This window comes from Drosophila subobscura, chromosome O (assembly GCF_008121235.1).
Source record: "Drosophila subobscura isolate 14011-0131.10 chromosome O, UCBerk_Dsub_1.0, whole genome shotgun sequence".
Taxonomy (NCBI): domain Eukaryota; kingdom Metazoa; phylum Arthropoda; class Insecta; order Diptera; family Drosophilidae; genus Drosophila; species Drosophila subobscura.
The window spans coordinates 12,984,964-13,002,858 of record NC_048533.1 but is presented as its reverse complement, the minus strand read 5'-3'; the positions used below and the strand labels follow the sequence as shown (position 1 = coordinate 13,002,858).

At 48.6% G+C, this 17,895-nt stretch overlaps 3 protein-coding genes across 4 annotated transcripts; all 3 read left to right on the top strand.

Moving 5' to 3' along the window:
- The first annotated feature begins 1,009 nt into the window (after nt 1-1,009).
- LOC117898963 (hepatoma-derived growth factor-related protein 3) lies at nt 1,010-1,879 on the top strand. The gene is made up of 2 exons (XM_034808702.1): nt 1,010-1,118; nt 1,246-1,879. Exon 2 carries the CDS (start codon nt 1,358-1,360, stop codon nt 1,877-1,879), a length of 522 nt encoding a protein of 173 aa, XP_034664593.1. The 5' UTR covers nt 1,010-1,118; nt 1,246-1,357.
- A 3,563-nt stretch (nt 1,880-5,442) lies between these two features.
- LOC117896806 (protein arginine N-methyltransferase 1) lies at nt 5,443-6,600 on the top strand. Its single transcript, XM_034805310.1, has 2 exons — nt 5,443-5,883; nt 5,937-6,600. The coding sequence occupies exons 1-2, from the start codon at nt 5,462-5,464 to the stop codon at nt 6,568-6,570; spliced, it is 1,056 nt and encodes a 351-aa protein (XP_034661201.1). The 5' UTR covers nt 5,443-5,461; the 3' UTR covers nt 6,571-6,600.
- Nucleotides 6,601-7,776: 1,176 nt separating this feature from the next.
- Nucleotides 7,777-9,445, top strand: LOC117896693 (probable protein arginine N-methyltransferase 1.2). Of its 2 annotated transcripts, XM_034805145.1 has the most exons (4): nt 7,777-8,015; nt 8,061-8,211; nt 8,269-8,498; nt 8,572-9,445. In XM_034805145.1, exons 1-4 carry the CDS (start codon nt 7,885-7,887, stop codon nt 9,404-9,406), a joined length of 1,347 nt encoding a protein of 448 aa, XP_034661036.1. In that variant the 5' UTR covers nt 7,777-7,884; the 3' UTR covers nt 9,407-9,445. The 2 variants fall into 2 exon arrangements, with proteins under 2 accessions (XP_034661036.1, XP_034661034.1); XM_034805143.1 differs by having other exon boundaries at nt 7,778-8,211.
- Nucleotides 9,446-17,895: the final 8,450 nt, after the last annotated feature.

Sequence of the window (17,895 nt, the reverse complement as noted above, 5' to 3'; positions counted from 1 at the left end):
GTGGACGTCGTCGTCGTCGTCGTCGTTGTGGCTGTGCCTGTCGTTTGTCTGCTGCGTTGATAGTTGAAAAAATTACTTACAAATTACATGCGTAGCTTATGCCCCCGTGCCGCCTGCAGCTTGGCAAAGACTGTGGCAGGGGCAGGCACTGCGGCTGTGTCAGGCATTAGTGCTGTGTCTCGTGGCTGGCTCGTAAATTGCATTTTCCAATTGAATTCTGAGCACTGCGGCGGCGGAGTGACAGTGCGCAGAGGTCGCAGCGATCGCCAGCCTCAAGCAGGGAGTGGGTTTGGGGTGTAAATATCCAACACCTTGCTGCTGCAAGTGCTTCCTGGAACTGTTCCCATCATTACGGCATTTATGCCAAGTGCCAAGGGCTCATTAGCATATAAAATATGGTTGTAATTACGCCTGGTAAATAATGCAATTTTGCAAATTTTATAGGCCATGTTTGTGCTAAATTAAAATTATTATAATTGAGTTAAAGTTGGCAGGGAAGGGCTCGGAGTGGCGCAGGGCAGGGCTCGCTGGCTTAGTGGAATTTCGCATGGTTTTAAAATGCAACGCGGAACATGGCCATAAAGTGTAGCTGCGTTTAGCTTAAACAAGTCGACAATTTAAAAAGCCAATTTGCGCATAATACGACGAACGTGAGCGAAAATTTAAAAAAAAAGAATTGCAAGCAGCAAGGAAGGTAAGGAAAGGGGGAAGGTAGCGTGTTGCGCTCGCCTGTGTGTGTGTCCGCGCAAATTTCCACGCCAATGACCATTAATGCAAATGTTGTTTGCTCATTACGAAATCATTGACCGACCGCCCGCCCACTCAGTCATGCCACTGGCCATATGACGACCCAGTTCGGTTTGCAATTCGAATTCAAATTTCAAATTCATCCTAATCGATAGCAACAGCCCACATGCAACCTTGCAAGCATTGCACGCAATCAATATTGACGATCTGGCAGCTCTGGCACCTAACAACCTCATTTTTGGAATCTTTCGTCCACTTGCTGGCGAAACTAAAAGCGAACAACCTTACTTGTAGAACCTTTCGTCCACTTGCTCGCGAAAAAAAAGAGTACAACCTCATTTTTGGAATCTTTCATCCACGTGCCATCAAAAGTAAAGAGAGCCCATTATTTTGTTTGACTATTTCGTGCATTTGCTGGCGAAAATAAAGCGAACAACTCATTTTTGGAATCTTTCGTCCACTTGCCGACGAAAATTAAGCGAACAACCTTACTTGCAGAATCTTTCGTCCACTTGCTGGCGAAAATAAAGCGAACAACCTAATTTTTGGAATCTTTCGTCCACATCGCGTGCGCCGTCATTTGTTTGTGTTTTCATTGAAAAGTAATAAAATGGGCAACCGAAGGCAATTGAATGCATTTTCGTTCAGCGTTGGAGACTTCGTCTTCGCGAAAATGCGAGGATTTCGCGCATGGCCCGGCCGCATTGTAAACCGAATTGGCAGTGAATACAACGTGTATTTCTATGGCACGTGGGATCATGCAAAGGTGTCAGAGAATCAAATTTTTGACTTTGCAACGCACTCGAGTCGGTACGGAAGAGTGAAGAATGATCGTGACTCCAAGGCCGTCCGTTCGTTCAAAGCTGCCATGCTGGAGATTCAGCTTGCCATGTCTGAGCCCGATCTGGACATTTCTTACTTCAATACGGTGGGTCAGCTAACGGAGGAGGGTGTAAACCCAGAGGATGCTGCCACTGAATCCAGCGTCCCGGACTCCGACTCGGACTCGGATTCGGACAATGGTTCGATTAAGCAAAAACTTCCATCCAAGCTTCACATAGTCGGTGACAGCGACAGCGACAACGAGCCGGAGACGGACGCGAAGGAGAACAACTCTCCAAATTCAAACTAACCTAAAATTTTGTTTGTTTTTTTTTTTGTGAACCTGCGCCGCAACCAAAATTAATTTCAAAAATACCAAATATGTTCGCTTATCAAAGAGGCAAGCTTTAAATAAAAAGAAATTCATGTGAGTGTCTTCTCGTGCTGATTAGGGAGGTGCGGGCGTGTCTCTGGCCATAATGGCCGCTGCGTGATCTGCTCCCTGCCGACCCACACACATATGCCAACCCCCCGGTCGCTAATCGAAGCCCACTTTGGGGGCACGTTTTCGCATTAAATGCTGCACCATCAGCATGGCCAAGCCAACCCCTGGACCCAGCCTCCCCAGGGGCGTGTGCTTGCAGCCTGCGCCCGCAGGATAGTTTAGCTAAATGCCATCGTAAAAGAGCGTCGGCCGTAAAACAAACAAGTCAGCCAGCAAGGAGCGGCGCACATTCCCACCCTACATTCGGTGATGGCCTCTGGTTTAATTGGACAACGGGAACAGCAGCAGACGGGACACCGCTTCGATTAACAAATTATCGCCACCGCAGTAAATGAATCGTTGCAGGTTCCGCATCCGTAAGGCATTCTCCAGGTACTCACTCGTATTTAGGTTAACAAGAGGGCTGCTGCATCAGTGGGGATGCTCCCGATCATGGGGATCCTGGCTGCGATGACCGCAAATCAGATTCAGTGCGCCGGCAATGAGATTTCCCAACCGCATCAATTTGTTTTAATGCCAAAAATGCTTTTGCATTACTCCAACAGATTGCGGCAGCTGCCGAATCGATGGAGGCGGAGTTTGCAGATCTGCGAGATCTGTTGGTGGCTCCAGCATCCTTCACCCGACAGCTGTCGTTGTCCTGTGTGCCTCTGCGGTCAGCCGGTGCCAGATTGTTAAGGAGTTTAGTCAGATATATGCATATGCATGCTGGCTGTGGGCTGGTATCCCCATCTGATTCCTGGATACCCCAACCTCCACCCCTGGACCCCTGTCCAATGTAGTAAAATGTCAAATTAATGTTACAACATGTCCAACAACTTTTGATGGCATTTGACAATGTTGAGTGGAAATTCCTGCAGGTGACGCAATTTCCCTGTAATTTGTTTGGCCGCACGTACGTGGCATGGGCATGGACATGGGGCATGGACTTCGACTTCGACTTCAACTCCAACTCCAACTTCGATTCCATGCAGCAGTGTCAGCGCGATTGTGCCTGCCCAGCATTAACAAAAAAACAAAACAAAACCACTACGAATTGCGCCGAGGGACCTGCAACTGTTTCGAGTTCTAGCTGATGGTGTGTGTGCTGGGGCTGGTCTGGCTGCCGTGTGGTTGGCTGGGGGCTTGCCCCGTTCGGTGTGGCAAGGTGTCAATGTGTGGGCATGTCGCACACGTGTGCTGCTTGCCTCTTGCCCTAGGGCCATAAATTTACTTAGTTTATTTGCTGCTACGCTGCCACTGCTCCTGCCACAGAGCAGACAATGCGGGGACGCGAGGCCCAGTTCAACGGAAATTTGTGAAGGAAATCAAATTAAAATTTTGCTAATTTATCAGTCGCTCCAAAATCGTGAGCCCCCAGTCCGTTGTCCAGTGTCCGTCAGGGGGCGGCCGCTAATTGGCAGAGAGGAAGGGACTGGGGCCGAGTTTGGTGCGAAATTTTTGCATTTTATCGAAACGACTTCATCGGGGTGTCTGAGGCCCGCTTCGAGGGTTGAAACAAAGGCATTCTAATTAAAATTCCCAAGTGTCAAAAATATTATTTATATCTTTGCCAGCAGTAAGTGCATCAATCAAAGGTTTGTGCACAACCAGCAATTAATTGTTTGGTCATCCGCAGGGTTGGATTGCCGGAGCAGAGAGTGGCAGGCTCTGTTAAAATCAAATTGCCGCATCGTTAACACCCCAGGGAAAGTCGATTGGATATTGGAATTGGCATGGCATAGGAATTGGGTTTGGCCGGGTTAATCGATGACTGATTGTCCAAACGGAAAGTTACACCAGACAGCAAGCAACGCAGGGAACACAGGAGGGAGATGTGTCAGAACTTGACTTCACTTCGGAGGTGGAACGGCACACTCCCTTCCCTTTGTTGCCTGGGGTATGCTCTCTATTAAAACGATTATGATAGATCAATCCACCCCTGTATTCAGCAGCCCTTCGAGTGAGCACATGTTATTATTTGTTTTTGATGAAGTGGTTGATTACAATCGGCCCTCCCCAGCCATTTGCAGCCACCCTTGTCGTTGGAAGTTGGAACCCCCCGCCAGGTACAATGCCCAAAGTGGTAGAGCCATCAATATTTTATGTTTATGGCCATGCGCTCTTGTGGGTCAGCAGGTGAAAATCTAGCTGGTAACCTTTGTTAATATACACGAAAATGCACGCTCCAAGTATGTCGAAGAAGACATCATCGAATCGAATTGAATATGCAAAGCCTCAACGCGCAGTGATTTTTATTTGCCACAGTGGGTGGGCATTCTCAATGGGAACACGCCGCAGCACTAATGGAAACTTGCGTAGCTATTTAATTGATTTGTGCCAAAAGTTTTATGGATTTTTAAAGCCAGGCCCGACGAACACAGGGCTGAATAAATGGAATCGTTTGTTCGCCAGCCAGCCAGGCCCACTCCTAATAGCCATCGGAGTGAGACGGCGACGGAGACCCCCGGCTGATGAGCGGGCCTAATTATGGAACAACCGAAATGGCAAATTAGCATAAAATTTAGCAGCATTAAAAATTATACTTTATTATGCTCCAATCCCTCGGGGGTGTGTGCGTGTGCCTGTGTGTGTGTGCTCCTTTTTATTGTTGCTCTGTGACTAAATTGATTAATGAGCCAATTTAATAGTTTCGTCTGCTTATGGAGCTTTTTTTTATGACACTTCAAAAATTATGACGAGCATTTCCAGCTATTTTGTTTTGCTTTAACCCGTTGGGCGGGCACATGTTGCACAATTTGTATTCAGCCTTCCTTCCCATTTTGGGCCCACAGTGAAAGTGCTTGTACCGCTCGATAGCTCTTAAAAATTGGCCATAAACCTCGTTTTTAGGGCTGGGCGGATTAGACGCTGGACGGGTTATGGTCCGGCGTTGAGGTGTTGCCGGCACAGTTCTTTCACGAGCTTTGCTGTTGGGCGATTGTGTGGGTGGACCTTTATTTATTTTTTGGCACTTTTAATGGGTCCATTAAAGGTAGCTCTTGATTTATCTGCTTGAGATGCTAATGGGGAGGATAACATATGGTTTTTATTGATGAGCTTAGGGCGTAGAAAGAGCTTGGGGATATGGAAAATTGTTAGATCACATTTGTTTTCCTTGCTTTGGCTTTTTTAAGCGTCAATTATAGATAGCCGCAAAAAAATACGCATTGAATCTTCACCATCAGCTGATTATGCCACAGTGTGACCATTTCAAATATATCGGTCCAGGGCTGCTGCGAATTCCATGCAGTCACATGGAAGGCTTTTTGCTGGCGTCAAATTGCAATTGCAACACATTTTATATTTGTAGAAATCTCAGTATAAATACTAAGGAATTTAAGGATAACTTTGTCAGATTGAACTCACATGTGATTGAAAGTCTCTTTCTAGTTGTGAATTGCCAGCATGTCAGGGGATCAGGGCGAAGTGCCCACTTGCAAGTTCGAGAAACTCCAGCTAACTGAGAACCTGGAGGAGAGCGAGTTCTTTCAGACCTACTCCCGCCTGGAGACGCACTTGGAACTGCTGAAGGACTCTGCGCGCACCATGGCCTATAAGGATGCAATACTACAGAATCGACAGCTCTTCGAGGGCAAAGTCGTGCTGGATGTGGGCTGCGGCATGGGGATTCTGTCGATCTTTGCGGCCAAGGCCGGGGCTAGCAAGGTGATTGCAGTGGAGAACGCGGACATTGCCGCCCTGGCCATGCAGATAGTGAAGGAGAATGGAAAGGAGAACGTGGTGAACGTCGTCAAGGGACTGATTGAGGAGGTGGAGCTGCCCGATGGCATTCAGCAGGTGGACATAATTGTCTCCGACTGGATGGGGTGAGTAACCCAAGCCAGGAAGCACACTCCCCACTCAATTCTCTCATCATTAGGTCCTCGTTGTACGTGGAGGGCATGCTGCATTCGGTGCTGTTCGCCCGTGACAAGTGGCTGCGCCCTGGAGGCCTGGTGCTGCCCAATGTGGGCAATCTGTGGATTGCTGGTGCCTGTGATCCGCATCGGTCTCTCAACAATGACTTCTGGAACAACGTCGAGGGCTTCGACATGAGCAGCGTCAAGTATGCGGTGGCCCATGAGGCTGTCGTGGACTGCGTGGCCTCCCAGAATGTGCTCACGAACTCGTTTCTCGTGCACTCGACTCTCCTGGAGAGTGCCCCCAATGAACCGATTAAGTTTCGCAAGGTCTTTGCGCTGGAGGTCCTGCGCACCGGAATAATTCACTCGATGATTGTGTACTTTGACGTGGGATTCTTTGTGGGCCAGACGGAGAAGCCCGTGACTCTTTCCACCTCGCCCCAGTCGCCCTGGACACACTGGGAGCAGACCGTCCTGCATCTGGACAAGCCCGTGCGTGTCCAGGCCAACGAACGAATCACCGGCGGATTCGGGATGTTTCCCAGTGCGCACAACAGTCGCTGCATGAACTTCGAGCTGTGCGTTCGCTCGAAGGAAGCCCAGGGCCTGGTGTCGCATTTCAAGTACTTTAACTCCTCGCAGAAGCTGTAGCTCCTTGCAGAAGCTGTAGCTGGTGGGCATCGGGACGTGCGGTGACTCAAATGCCATCAACAGATATTTGCCTTATTCGCGTCGATCATTAAATGCGCTGAACAGAAATGATAACTGCCATAAAATGGGTCGTTAAACGCGGTTCGAGAAGTGCCTCGGGCACGGCAATCAATCGCTTCGAAGCTTAGAAAGTGGACAACCGAAATGTTAACGACTTTCCTAACAAATTAATTTCAAAGCAAGAGTAGAAGAGCTGAGATCCAGCTCGGGCCAGAGGAGAAGCGCGTTCGGGAATGTGAAAATGCCTGCGACTGCTCTTCTCCCCTAATTAATTGATGGGACGTCGTATAAATTTGTGAAAGCCAACGCCGTGGGCCCCACAATGAACGCCTTTTATGCGTTTATAACTCTATTTACTATTTTAGCCATTTACATTGTTGTCTCCCGTCTCCGTCTGCGGCACACACACAAATTCTGTGTCGATTTCGTGTAGGGGTCGAGAGGCTACAGAAAATCTCTTGTCAGCTCGTTTTGTGTTTGTGCATGGCTGGTCTTTGTTAATGGCAGTTCTTAAAAAGCCATAAAACTGCTTTATACGTTCATGAAATTAATATGCACACCATTATTGGACATGATTATAAAATATTGGTTATCTAGCGCACACAAAAGCGCCACAAATGAGGCAACGTCCAACGAGCGAACGAAGCGATCTTTGATTTCGGGCCAAGCACTTGTTCCAGCGTTCCAGCTCCCTGCGGCGCACATTAACAAAATTCTAAACAACAGCCGCAGCCAGAACGCAGGCAGCGTAGGCCCAACAAACATCTCAATTTGTATTGCTTCCCGCTTCACCCCCCATCCGCGCTTACTTGTTCTCCTGCACCTTGTTGTCTGGGTATCGAATTGCTGGCATTTGTCAACGGAGCGGGACACTGCGCAACGAGCCATCTATAAATTAGAGACTCGTTAGACAGCTTAACCCCGAAGCCCATGGGGCTAGTCCTGCCAGAGCCTGTTCGTTGATAAGGTCCCACACTTTTCTCATAACAAATTAAGTTATTGCCCCACTCGCAAGGCGATAAGCAGTGGCCATGATGTGGGGGCAGGACAGGACAGGGCATGCCATGTCTTCTAGCATTTTTCCAGCTCAAATTTCAGAGTGAAATATTTCCATCACTGAAGCATTGACTCAAAAGTCAGATAATCTCTACTCTCTATTCGTCAGTCAACGTGTAACAACTAACATAAATTTACTCCAATTTGTGAACCAAACTTAATATATTTTTCCAAGCACACATCTTCAAGGGGTTCAAGATGAAGTACAACGTTCAGCCGGTCGTGGATTTGGACCTTTTGGAGCTGGCCGAGATCGAAATGGGCATTGCTCATTTTCCGATGGAGATCGACGACGAGGTTTTTATTTTAAATGAGGAACTTTTGGATGAGAATCGCGGCCTTACATATGAGGGAACTGACGATGCTAATGCTGTGGAGGTTTATTCTGATGTGCACTCAGAGGACAATAATGGCCGCGGAATGGAGGAGCAGTCGGATGATATAGCGGACATGGTGATGGATGAGAAGACTTCAGACGCTTTTGGCAAGTTTATTAAGAGCAACTTGGAGCTATTCAAAGACAAGGTAAGTCGTTGGTGAGTTCTTGAACATATTCCAATGACCAACCATCACGCTCTCTAGATTATCCTGGACGTTGGCTGCTGCTGTGGCGTCCTCAGCCAGCACTGCATCCTGGCTGGGGCTGCAATGGTCATTGCCACGGGCAATCAAAATGCTGCCAGATATGTATTGGCGTTGGCCCTCGACCATGGAATCGAAGATGTATTTTATCCAGTCAAAGGCGACATTTCCGAGATCGAGTTGCCCATGCAGGTGCAACATGTGGACGTCATAGTCTCGGAGTGGACAGGGTTCGTACAGCGTTGGCTTAATCGATGGACGACTGATCAATCGTTTAATGCACTGATTTAATCTTCTTTACAGCGCCTCAGAATTTGTTGGCTCGCGCCTACAGGATGTTATCTATGCCCGCGACAAGTGGCTTGTGAAGGGCGGCCTAATATTTCCGAATGTCGGACAGCTGTTCATTACTGGCCTTTATGACAATCCCATAACATACACGGAAGGTTATCAGGCCGCAAAAGTAGAAGACAGTGAGGACCATTCCACACCGTCGTCTGATTCCGATTCAGGGGAGGCAAACGTTGGGCAGAGCCCACAGATCAGGGAATACTATGTGGGCCCGGTGGATGTGGTCACGCAAAAGTATCTCCTGAAGACTGTCGATCTCCAGACGCTCCCGGCTGCTGAGGCATATATCTCAAGTGAGTTCAAATTGCGAATGTTGGATGAAGGCCCATTCGTGGCTCTTTCGCTGCACTCGGACATCTGCGTGTCGCTGCCCAACCGGAAGCTAAAGCGATTGTTCTCCACCGGGCCCACACACCCCGAAACCTATCTGCTGCAGACGGTTCTGGTGCTGGACAACGCTCATTTTGTTACCAGGGAGACGCAACTGAAAGGTGTTTTGAGCCTTCGCCGCAATTCAGATGACGGCATAGAGTACTCCCTGCACTTACGGGGGGATCAATTGGTAACAGATTTGCTGGCCGAACTCTCATTGGGGGACGATTTTTACTTGGAAATCCTTGAATCCTTGCCATCATTGTTCGGCGAAGAGCGCATGATAGATTCACTCTCGGATGAGACTGATTTTTATGTAGGAATTGAATCCTTGGCCTTATTGTTCAGCGAACAAAATTCAGAAGTTAATGTGGACCAAGACACCGACTCTGTGGCAGAGGCAAAGCATCAGTGACAGGGTCATACATTTGTTAGATGCACAGTTTTGTTTAACAAATAAAAGGGATACGATGAGGCAGTGTTCATGCTGATGCTGCTTGATGTATTCATGGCAACGTTTTGGGGGCAGTTCGTCTGGAAGGCCAACACGTCGATCGTTGTTGTTGCGATGAGGATACAGGGATGAGGGGTTGTCCATCGACATGGACTGCGGGGACTGAGCGATCGTTGGACGATCAAAATTTATGGCCGTGCTGCATCAATTAGGGCGGCGGCGATCCGACGACTGCTAACCGTTGCTACTCAAAGACAATGGGCCCAAGTGTGGATCTCTTTTTGTTCGACTTTTGCTGCTGCTGCTGCTGCTGCTGCTGCTGATCGGTGTTTAGCTTTGACGTTGCTACAACGATTTAAAATGATGTCGCGCATAATTCACCGATCGAGGAACGAGGATCGAGGATCGAGAATCGGCGTCCACGCTCTGCCAGACTGTGCGTCGTGATTTGGCTCTGGGGTCGGTCGGTCGGTCGGTCTGCCCTCGTTTACAGTAAGAGTTCTTTTGTTCTGATCTCATAACTGATCGCTGATCGCACTCGGTTAGCTATAAGGAGCACTGGCCCCGATCCTCGGCCCTCGGCTAATGTCATTCGCTTTCCCTTTATACCTTCCCCTCCATATTCTCTTCTCTCGATCACATGCTTAAGTGACATTTCGTCTGCTGGAGCTGTAGATGGATGTGGATGTGGATATGGGTCTGCTTTTGCCTCTGCATCGAATGCCGAGCCCAGGTCTGGGTCCGTGATGGATTAGCATCGTTTTGCCGTGAGGATAATGTGTCGTCTGCAATGATTTTCGTTGACATGTGTTTCTTTTTTATTTCGGCTTTCATTTCAGGGCCCAGTTTCTTGGAAATAATTATGCTACTTTTGTGCAAAAATAACAGCATTTTTGTACAAATTGCGTAAAAATTTAAATTGCCCCAGCAGCAAAGATGAACGGATTTTCGGTTTTTTGTTTCCGCGGATTGCAGGACGACGCAGAAAATTGCTTAATAATGAAATGCCAATGGATTAAGCGCAATTTGTGCGGCATTCGGACGGTCGACCCACTGATTGTCCCCCTGGAACTTTATCTTTATCTTTATCGTGTTTTTTTTTGCTGCTCTCCGATCAGACCAGCCACAATCATCATCATCATTATAATCATCATTATCATGGAGGAGAGCGACGTTCAACACGTTCGATTTTTCAGCATTTTATTTTACACCTAACGAGGCCGTGATGGAGGAGCAGTGACTGGCTCTCTCTCTCTCTTTCTCACGTTTACTCTCCTCTCCCGTTGTCCCTTTCACACGTTGGGGCCTCGAAGCGTTTTCATTAAATTCGCTTAATAGCGCAATATAATTTAAACAAGTAGTAACATAAAATAAAACTCACAGCCACGCACTGAAAGGCATAAAGAAGAAGCAAATTACTCCAGAGAACCGAACACAGAAGAGAGGAGAACCGAACCGCAGACATCGACAACGCATTCGAAATTCGAATATGAACGAACACTCCTGGCATGCAGCGGCATGGTGTGGCCTGGAGGGAGCAAGGCAGAGGGAGGTCCTACTCAGTGGTCCCTCAGTTCCAGTTCCCGATGCCGAGTCCCAGTTATGGCGCATGGGCGAGACCGCTCCACTGCCCAGTGCAATAAGTTCGCTTAACGAGGGTTTAATTTATGATTTGTTATGTTTCCGGTTCATGTTCTTGTTGCCAGCAAAATTATTGGCCATAAAGCTAAGGTGTGGATTATAGTTGCTGGCAGTAGTAGCAGCAGCCAGCCAGCCAGTCAGTCCAAGTCAATGTGAAAGAGAAGGGAGAGAAGGCTGATGAGGTCACCCTTCGACATGGCATATGCTGTGCTCGGGGTCACCAAGAGCTGGCTTAGTGGGGTCACCATTTTAAGAGTACATCAACTGCATCTTTATCCTTTTCCCCAACTGGGTCTTGCACTTGTGTCCCCCAGTCATATTCCTCTCTGTTCAGCAACTGCTTTGGACAGTTTTGTCTGTGGCCCACTAATAGTCCTTAATCCTTTCACGCTCACTGTGCATTTTGCAGGCGCTGCATCGTTGCGTTGAAAATCGATTTGTATTTTTATTTCCTACCATTTTTTGTTCGTGGCTGTTGCGTTGGGCTGCGCCTGCGCAAACAACTCGTCCCATGGATAACAACGGATAAGGGAATAAGCAAAGACAAGCCAAGACACCGGCCAGGAGGTGGACTAGCCCCGCGAAACGTGAACGGGAGGGGAGCGGACTGCAGAGCGGAGCTCTGGTCGGAAGGTCCCAGCAACGCCAACGAGTATCTGGTGGAACATAAATTACGCGACTAACAAGCAGCGCCCCGTGCAGCTCAAACAAAAAATACAACAAAAAAACATCTCGCGGAGGGGTCGAGGAACACTTCATACTTGGGAACAGACCTGGGGGACTAACGTATTGGGCCAGAGACAGAGTCAGAGTCAGGCAATGGGCATGGGGCATTGGGTCCTACCAAAGTGAGTTGCACAAAATTATAAATGAAAGCGGGTGTTGGACACTGTTGGACTCTCGCAGCATCATCCACATCCCATTCCATTCCACTGCAAATCCCATTCTCAATCCTCCAGCCATTTCCAGGTACCACATCCACATCCACATCCACGTCCACGTCCACGATTAGGTGCTGCAATTTGGTTGGGGCTGTCTGTGATTGAGACCGAGGCAGTGCTCGAAACGAAGTTAAAAATCAAATTAGCGAATGTGTTGAAAATTAAAAACAAATTCACGGATAAATTGCATCTGCCAGATACGCAATTATTATGAGGGCAGGCCCTGGGTTGGGCCAAGGAGAGAGAGAGGGCGCGGGGAGGACAAGACGTGGCTAACTTATGGACTGAGAGACAGCCAGACCCACTGCTCTGGACTCGGCTTGGCTTGGTTCTGGATGCTGGATGCTCGGTTCTGGTACGGAGGCTGTGTGCGCCTTTGCGAGTATCTTGTGTGTGTGCCTGTATCTGTATCTGCAGCTGTATTTGTGTGTGCCCTCGAGGTGTTGCAATTTGACGTTTTTTACGCGAGTTTTTATTCCATGAAATCCGCATGAATTTCATGAGGCTGCAGCAGCCACAGACGCAGCCTCAGACGCAGCTTCAGCATCGCACGCAGTGCAAATACTTGGCCCTAAATGGCTCTCTCTCTCTCCCTTGACTCTTTTTGTTGTTGTTGTTGTTGTCTGTGTTGGCCACGGCGAAAAACACGTCGAATTAACACGCTCTAAGGGGCAGCTGGATGAGTGCTTGTGGTTGAGATGTGGCAATGGGTATGGGGCATGGGCACTGTAGACTGTGGACTGTGCCTCATCAGCCAGGCTTTTTTGTACATTTAAATGTTGGCAAATTAGCTGAAATTTCTTCTCGCAATTTGCATGTGTGTGTGTGTGTGTGTGTGTGTGAGATATATAATTATACTCGTAGTAGTCGCATTTTTTTTTGGCGAGGGTAAGCTCCTGGCAGCCCAAAAAGCCGCTCAGCTGGCGCCGTGTCTGCGGCGATTCTCTGGCAAATAAATCGCGCTGCTGTTGAACTTTTTATCTCTGCCTGCAGGGAGACGACCACGACGACGATGAGAGCCGGGACAGAAAAGGGACAGAGGCAGGGACAGGGCTGGCAATGGCACTGCTGCTGCTGGTGCTGCTGCTGCCACCACGGAGCTGCCAGAGATGGAAGTCGGCCACGCCCCTTGTTGTCCTGTGTGTGCTCTGGGAGCTCTGGGGCCTTGGCAACTCGCAACTTGGAGTCGAGTTCGGTGCCGTAAAAAAAAGGGCGCAAATTTTATGAGCGCATCGTTTAACAAATGAATTTACAACCGTGCAACGCCCAAATGTCTGGCGTTCAAATTCAAATTCCTTGCAACGAAACGACACGAAACGAAACGAAATCTTGGCCCAGCTCCCAGAACCACAACCGCAACAGCAACCAGAACGAGTGTCCGAGTCAGAACCTGAGCGGAGGATAACTTACGTGGCACACGGAGGCGTATGCTTCATATATGCACACCCAGGCAAACAAAACGCAAAACACAAAACCCAAAACCTATAGAGGAGCATGAATTATGTCTGGCATTTGGCCAAGTGATTTAAAACAAATACGCGAGGCAGGGACACAACCAGGCCGAGACGGAGCGTCATCATCATCATCATCAGGAGTATCATTGGCGTAGCATTACGTGCACGATGGGAATGGGAATGGAAATGGCAATGGGAATGACATTGGGACTGGGACTGGGACAGGGAATGGTGATCGTCGTCTGGCCGGCTGGCCAAGAGTTACATTAACGCTTTCATTAGCCCAGTTTTCGCCTCGCTGGCCGCCCTTTCATCGAGTCCCTCCACTTTGTCGCTCATAAATCGAGATCATTGGCAATTGCCAGAGCGCGTTGCTCCACTCGTTAAGTGCAGTTTAATGAGCTCTCTGGGCTCTCCAGTTGCACCTTGTTGTCCTCCACGGCGTGCCTGCCGAGGGGCCTGGTCAGCGTTTACAATTTGGTAATTGTCTCTGGCCTGTCAATAAGTTTTTATGGCCAGCCAACCCATAAAGGGAAAGCTTCGAGTATCAGTTTCGGTTCGAGTCTCTCAGTTTAAAAATTTAAGTTTCAGTTTTTGGCTACTCGTCAATTACCGACACGATCACAAATTGCCCGAAGAGACGAAGCTGGTAATTTGTGAACTTAATGTCGGGGATGCAAATACAGAAAGGGAAGCATTCGATCGATCGAACGATCGACTGATCGATCATGTCAAGGATACGCACACTTCCTGCGGTCCGCAAATCAATTTTTCGACAAACTTCTTAGATGACGACACGACACGACTACACCTCAAACACACATAATGGAATCTCACACTTGGGCTAAACCATATGTAAATAGCCGAGAGCGGTCGGGTCAGGCCAGAGCATGGCGATCCTCGGCATTGTCCTCGAGTCCCGTCTGTGGCTCAGCTGCCGCACAAAGAGCGCTGTCCTGTCCGGTCCTTCTGTGTTGGCGAGTGGCACTTCAGGCTGCTCATTGTTTGCCTAATAAATGACTGGCCATTGTCGGGGGGTATAAATGTCAAAAGGTTGCCTCTTTTGACACCCCAGCAACGGCTCGAGAACTAGCACAATGAAGCGGACTCGGGCATGTCAGTTTTTCGCAAATGTGTCAGAGCAACCCCGTGGCCGAGCACACACGATGATCATTTATGTGTCATTAAGACATCCACTGAGCGGGACAGAGCAGGACAGAGAGTCAGGGCGAAATTAAGGCGATCCAATGTCGATCGAGGAGCAGCAGCTGTCAGCTAGGAACTGGACTGGATCGTGGATCGTGGACCGTGGACCGTAGCGGGCGCAGCTTGAGATCGCCATTTGGTCGGCTAATGGGGCCGCCGGGTTGCCGCCCATATATCCAGCACATCCAGCGACTGACGGATCGGCATGCAAGGCACATGCATGATGAAGTTGTTGCACTGATCACCGCTCAAACGCTCGAGCAACGAGCAACGAGCATCGAGCATCGACGGGGGTCGGGGGGCCAGTCAATTTGCTGCAAGTTGCCGGACGCGTTTGTCAATTAAAATCAAATTCATTTCATGCTAGAGCAAATGTTTGAGCGAAGCTGGCAGAGATCGCGGTGCTTGGGAGCGTTATGGGAATCGTACGGGGATTCGGTACGGGTATCATTAACCACTTAGGCGCTAGTGCAATAACTTTTAATCAACCAATAAATTTGGAGCGATTTATCAAAAAATAAGCACGGAGCAGCAGGAAGAAGGAAGAGGCAGTGCCGGGCACTGGCCAGGACGCTGAAAATGTTGTTGGCCAAATTGCCTCTAATAACCGCAATCGATCGTTATTTTTTGTGGTTATTAATACGGATGCGTGTCTGGAGTTGCGAGCTGCGAGCTGTGAGCCGATGCTGATGCTGTGGTCCGAGTGGATCTGCGATCGATCTGCGATCTGCAACGGCTTCTCAGGTAGTTCACAAGTAACTGCAAATTGCTGCCGTCGATAAAACTCAAATTGGTTGGAGCTCACCCCCATCCACCATCCACCATCCGCGATCCGCGATCGTCTCGATGCGGCAATCGATCGTTGAATTTGCCTAATGGCGACGGCCACTCAACACAAACACCGATCGTAGCCGGTACCCACGATCGATCCTCAATCTCGGTTCCAGTCTCCAGTCTGCGTCTGCGTCTGCATCTGCATCTGCAGCCGTCGATGGCTGCCCTGATTGACAGAGACCGATCCGATCCGAAGCGATCCTCGACTGGCTGGGCCTCTCCTCGATCGCGATGTTTACGCGTGCATTTAGCATGTTGTAAAAGTCTGATGGCGTCCATTATAATCAATTGGCCGGGCTCGTAAAATTAAATGATCCCGCAGGAGAATTAAGCGCCAATTACGCGCTGCCCAAGAAAATAAGAGGAGCAAACTGTACGAAGAAGTATGTACATATACGATTCATACATAAATACATACATAAATATGTATGTATGTACACATTTTGTATGTTGGCCATTGACGCTGCAGAGTCTCAAATTTGGGACGCGAAACCAGAAGAGGGGAAGAAAATCGTTGGCCCCGACTTAATTGCAGCATTTAACTTGTCTTATTGATCATAATAACTCCATAATGGCGGAATATGTGCGTACAATATAATAATCAGGCGGGTATCGAGTGAAAATTGCAAACGGGAAATGCTCCCCGCCAGCCACCAAAGGATACATGGGACGACAGGCAGGGACGAGCATGTGGCCCGCGGAGAGCAGAGAACTGCCCACGAAAGTGGAGCACCAGTGGAGAGCCCATTCTACCGCAATGGTAGTGTGAAAGCAAACAAGCAGTAAAATTAAACCCTTCTTCCCCCAAGCAGGGCAGAGAACTGATCAACTCGTAATGGGAAATGAGCTCCAAATTTCAACTCAATCAGCTTAATGGGCTGACAACTTTGTAGCCTGCATGGATCACTGAAGGAGTCAGATCATTTGGGAAGACCATCGCTCCGAGGCGGGGCAATGATCTGAGCAGGTGCTTTTTCCTGCCGCCTAAAACGATTTCAATAAAACGATCCGCTTCGAGCGAAATGAAAGTCTGTCCAGCGGCTTAAAAGTGCTTTAAACCCGAAAGGGGAAGTGCACAGATTTGAGCTTAATCCATCCTGACTTTCAGTTCAGCTCATTATAGATGACTGCTGTTTACATAAGCATCAGGTGAGTGTGTGTGTGTGTGTTGACAGGAAGTCTGTCAGTGACGAGGAATGCTGTGAGACTCCACTTGGGTACGTGCGCTCTAAGAGAGCATTTGGCATTCGATTTACAGTCAATGGTGAACTATAAGGGTTGTACATATGTTCATATATCTGTATGTATTTATGTACACAAGTCGCAGACCAATTGCTGATAATAATTTACATGAAATTTACATATGTACTCCTCGCTCACTCCCTTTTGTGTGTGACATTTACACTCCGCAGTGGAATGCCATTTTTATTGCAAACACAATTGCACGCTGCTCCCTCTGCATTTTTGGCAGCCAAACAAAACATTATAAATTAAGTCATTTAACATAATTTCGCTACCAGAGTGCGACCGATTGTGTAATGGGGGAATGAGGAATGGAATGGAATTGGGAACAGCAGCAGCAGCAGCGACAGCAGCGGCAGCAGCAACAGCTGCTAAACGAGGGGACACAACGCATGTGCCAAATGCAAAACGTATACAGAGGGAACACACACCACACACACACATATGGCTGGACAATGGATCGTGTGGGTGCAATCAGCAGCAGAAATGGTTACGGCAGAGGTACAGCCAGTTAATTTACAGCTCGCTGACGCAGCGTTGGCCAGGAGTCGGGAGGAGAGGCCACGAGGAGCAACTGAATAGCGCAACTAATTTTGAAAAGGCAGGCAAACAAAAACGTGCAATAAACGATGTCCACTTAGCCGAACAATGGCATGAAAGGAGATCGGGAACAGGGGGAGGCGTGGCAGAGTACATTCTCCTACGTATCCTACGTATCCCGGCGAAGATTGAGATATCCCAATAAAACCCGGCTTCCTTTAATTAATGAAAATGCAATGACTCGAAGGTGTCGCTGTTGCCCATCGTCTTATCCGTGCCGAGAGATCGAGAAGCGAGCAGACCCTCGCCTGGCAGATGTTGCGCGTCTCTCAGTGAGCGGAAGAGAGCGGGGGGGAAGTAGATGGTTGACAAATTTATAACAAATATTCACGCGTGCTTTGGCAGGCAGTCCTTTGTCCAATTATTGTCTTGCAATTGCCACCGAAGGATCTAACTGCTCTGCTCCTTTGATTTCGCCTGAAGTGGCTGCTGGCACCTCCCTGGCTCTCCCTTTGTGCGCTTCCCTGAAAAGGCAATCGAACGGAATGGATTGTAATGGGATGGCGGTTTAGCACATTTTGTGCCGAGTCAA

What these genes read in the sequence shown, in the direction of transcription:
- LOC117898963 (XM_034808702.1), top strand. Translation starts at nt 1,358, where the DNA reads ATGGGCAACCGAAGGCAATTGAATGCATTTTCGTTCAGCGTTGGAGAC.
- LOC117896806 (XM_034805310.1), top strand. Translation starts at nt 5,462, where the DNA reads ATGTCAGGGGATCAGGGCGAAGTGCCCACTTGCAAGTTCGAGAAACTC. An exon ending in ATTGTCTCCGACTGGATGGG is followed by an intron (nt 5,884 to 5,936) that starts GTGAGTAACCCA and finishes TCTCATCATTAG; the next exon opens with GTCCTCGTTGTACGTGGAGG.
- LOC117896693 (XM_034805143.1), top strand. Translation starts at nt 7,885, where the DNA reads ATGAAGTACAACGTTCAGCCGGTCGTGGATTTGGACCTTTTGGAGCTG. An exon ending in TGGAGCTATTCAAAGACAAG is followed by an intron (nt 8,212 to 8,268) that starts GTAAGTCGTTGG and finishes CACGCTCTCTAG; the next exon opens with ATTATCCTGGACGTTGGCTG. An exon ending in ATAGTCTCGGAGTGGACAGG is followed by an intron (nt 8,499 to 8,571) that starts GTTCGTACAGCG and finishes TCTTCTTTACAG; the next exon opens with CGCCTCAGAATTTGTTGGCT.